Here is a 2,554-nt window from a genome sequence, read left to right on the forward strand (position 1 = left end):
GGGGCTGGGGGCGGCGGGCCGGCCCCTGTGAGCCCCTGGCTGGTGCGGCGTCTGCGCTCGGGTCCGTGCTTTTTCTACCAGCTCTTGCGGCTTGCGGTTAGAAGCGGTCCTCCAGTGTCTCCCTGGAACCCATTAAATGGCTTCCTAGGAAACGAGGCTGACTTGTGCCCCACGTTGGTCCAACAGGCGTAGTTGCTGTCCTGAAGTTTGTTTTTTTTTTTTTTTTTTACTGCTTTCGTGCGAGTAATCAAAGTATTTTTGGGCTTGCGTGAGCGAATAAGGTTGGTTTTTCCTCAAAACACGTAATTAATGGGTCAGTTGTAACGTGTGAACTGGAAAAAAATTATAAGAGCAGAAGTAGCCTGGCAGAAGAGAAACTCAGCAGGATTGTATTTAGTAAGCAACTTGGCTCTAAATGGAATTTTGAGACTGCTTTCGTGCGAGTAATCAAAGTATTTTTGGGCTTGCGTGAGCGAATAAGGTTGGTTTTTCCTCAAAACACGTAATTAATGGGTCAGTTGTAACGTGTGAACTGGAAAAAAATTATAAGAGCAGAAGTAGCCTGGCAGAAGAGAAACTCAGCAGGATTGTATTTAGTAAGCAACTTGGCTCTAAATGGAATTTTGAGCTCTCTGTAGGAAGAACAGGTTTTGTTTTGCTGTTTTCATTTTTGATGGTGTGCGTATGCGCATTTAATGATCTTTATTGCCATTGTTTTAGACACCTGTTCAGATAAAGGAATTTGGTGCAGTAAATAAAATTGACTTCTCCCCGGTTCCTCCATACAACTATGCTGTCACAGCCTCCTCAAGGGTAAGTGGCTTTTTTGAGGTTTTTATGTTCTCGTCCTTCAGCTGGTATCACATGAGCTAACTTAATGTCTTCTTGTTTTGCTAGATCCACATTTATGGTCGTTACTCTCAGGAACCAATCAAAACGTTTTCTCGCTTCAAAGATGCGGCTTATTGTGCCACACACAGAGATGATGGCAACCTACTTGTTGCTGGTAGCGAGGAAGGTAGCATTCGCCTCTTTGACATTAGTGGAAGAGCACCGCTGAGACAATTTGATGGTCATACTAAGTAAGACAGTGTTGGTTTTTTCTTTGTGTGCGTAAGCTTGTTTGGTGTATTTACATATGTCTGCTTTGTATGTTGCTGAAAATCTGAATGATATTGATCTATGTTGCTTGCAACTGTCTCACATAGATCTTACTGAAAATTAGATTTTTAAATTTAATTCAGAATTGGAGGGACTTTTTAAAATTCTAAATATGGATTGAGCACATGGAAGAATAACTAAATTTTCTAATTCAGGTAGGTGTCTGTTAATATGTTGTGTAGACATAGTCTTGTGACTACCCGGTGCTGATAAGCACATTTTGTTTGATGTTGGCAGGAAAAGAGTTCTAAAAAGTGGCTAAACAAAAACAGTGAAGAAATATGCCAGGAAGAGCAGGAATCCCTTAAAAAAACAAAACAGAAAACGTGTATGATGGTGGGGTGGGGAAGGGGTTAGAAGGGGAGTTCTGATGTACCAGTGAGGAGAAGACAATGGTAATGCTTAGATTAAACAGATTGCTGTGCTGTGGAAGACCAACACGCGTTTTATCTGCACAACAGATAAGTTGTTTGTTGAACAACAACAAACCCCTTTTGACAGGAAAGCACACAGGCAGACCTTGAGAGTGTTTCTGTTTGAGGTCTGTAGTTGTAGATTGGGTATTATCTTATGTCCTAACTGCTAGGTTAATTGTAATAAGATTTAGGGTATCTGTGTTTTCTGTCAAAGTCTTTCTCTCTTGGGAAGTTACAATGATAATACAGATTTAAATAGTCATTTTAAGGACAAGAAGAGCGTACAACCCAGTTGTACTTAAAAATCACTATTATAAATTTTTCTAAAGGACAGTGCTAGTACACAGACCTCTAAGTAACAAATGCCAAATTTACAGCTTTTAAATGAACACCTAGTAGACCTGTAAAACCTTTAAGGCAGATCATATCAGTGCTTAGGTAAGCGTCTGTCAGCATGACCCTTTTCTGGCTGGAAATATAAAAACAGTGTTTTTAACCTGTAACGTGAGGCTTTGTAACTTCCAACAGTAAATACTTTGCACTTCTAAGTTTGAGAGAATACTTTAAGCTCTTCATACAGACTAACTGTTCTAGAAGCAAGTATATATTTTAACTTTGGATATTGTGGACTTTGGTTTCTAGAGCTGTTCACGTAGTGGGCTTCCTGTCTGATAAATACCGAATATTTTCTGGTGGTGATGATTATTCATCAAATCTGTGGGATATTCCGAGCGCTACAGAAATCGTATCATACAGTGAACATACTGACTATGTGAGATGTGGCTGTGCAAGTAAAGTGAATGCAGATGTCTTTATAACAGGTTTGATTTTCTTTTTTATATATGCTTCTTTTGGATTGAAGAAAAATGCAGAAAGATAGTTTTTTATACAGTAGGGTCTTGTTTATTGTATTTTAAACATGGAGAATTTGTTTCCCTACTCAGTGCCTACTTTGTTGTTTCCTTTTTGCTTGCTCC

General features: G+C 39.4%; 2 protein-coding genes across 2 annotated transcripts in view; one reads left to right on the forward strand and one right to left on the reverse strand.

The window, feature by feature from the left end:
* Positions 1–2,554, reverse strand: part of ANKRA2 (ankyrin repeat, family A (RFXANK-like), 2) — a 21,680-nt gene that overhangs the window by 9,008 nt on the left and 10,118 nt on the right. The gene's annotated exons all lie outside the window — the stretch shown is intronic.
* Positions 1–2,554, forward strand: part of UTP15 (UTP15, U3 small nucleolar ribonucleoprotein, homolog (S. cerevisiae)) — a 10,817-nt gene that overhangs the window by 926 nt on the left and 7,337 nt on the right. Inside the window, exons 2-4 of the mRNA XM_009327303.1 lie at positions 721–813; positions 898–1,082; positions 2,220–2,398. Coding sequence (XP_009325578.1) covers positions 721–813; positions 898–1,082; positions 2,220–2,398 — 457 coding nt within the window. The remainder of the gene's footprint in view (positions 1–720; positions 814–897; positions 1,083–2,219; positions 2,399–2,554) is intronic.

Source organism: Pygoscelis adeliae, unplaced genomic scaffold (genome assembly GCF_000699105.1).
Source record: "Pygoscelis adeliae isolate BGI_AS28 unplaced genomic scaffold, ASM69910v1 Scaffold26, whole genome shotgun sequence".
NCBI classification, from domain to species: Eukaryota; Metazoa; Chordata; class Aves; order Sphenisciformes; family Spheniscidae; genus Pygoscelis; species Pygoscelis adeliae.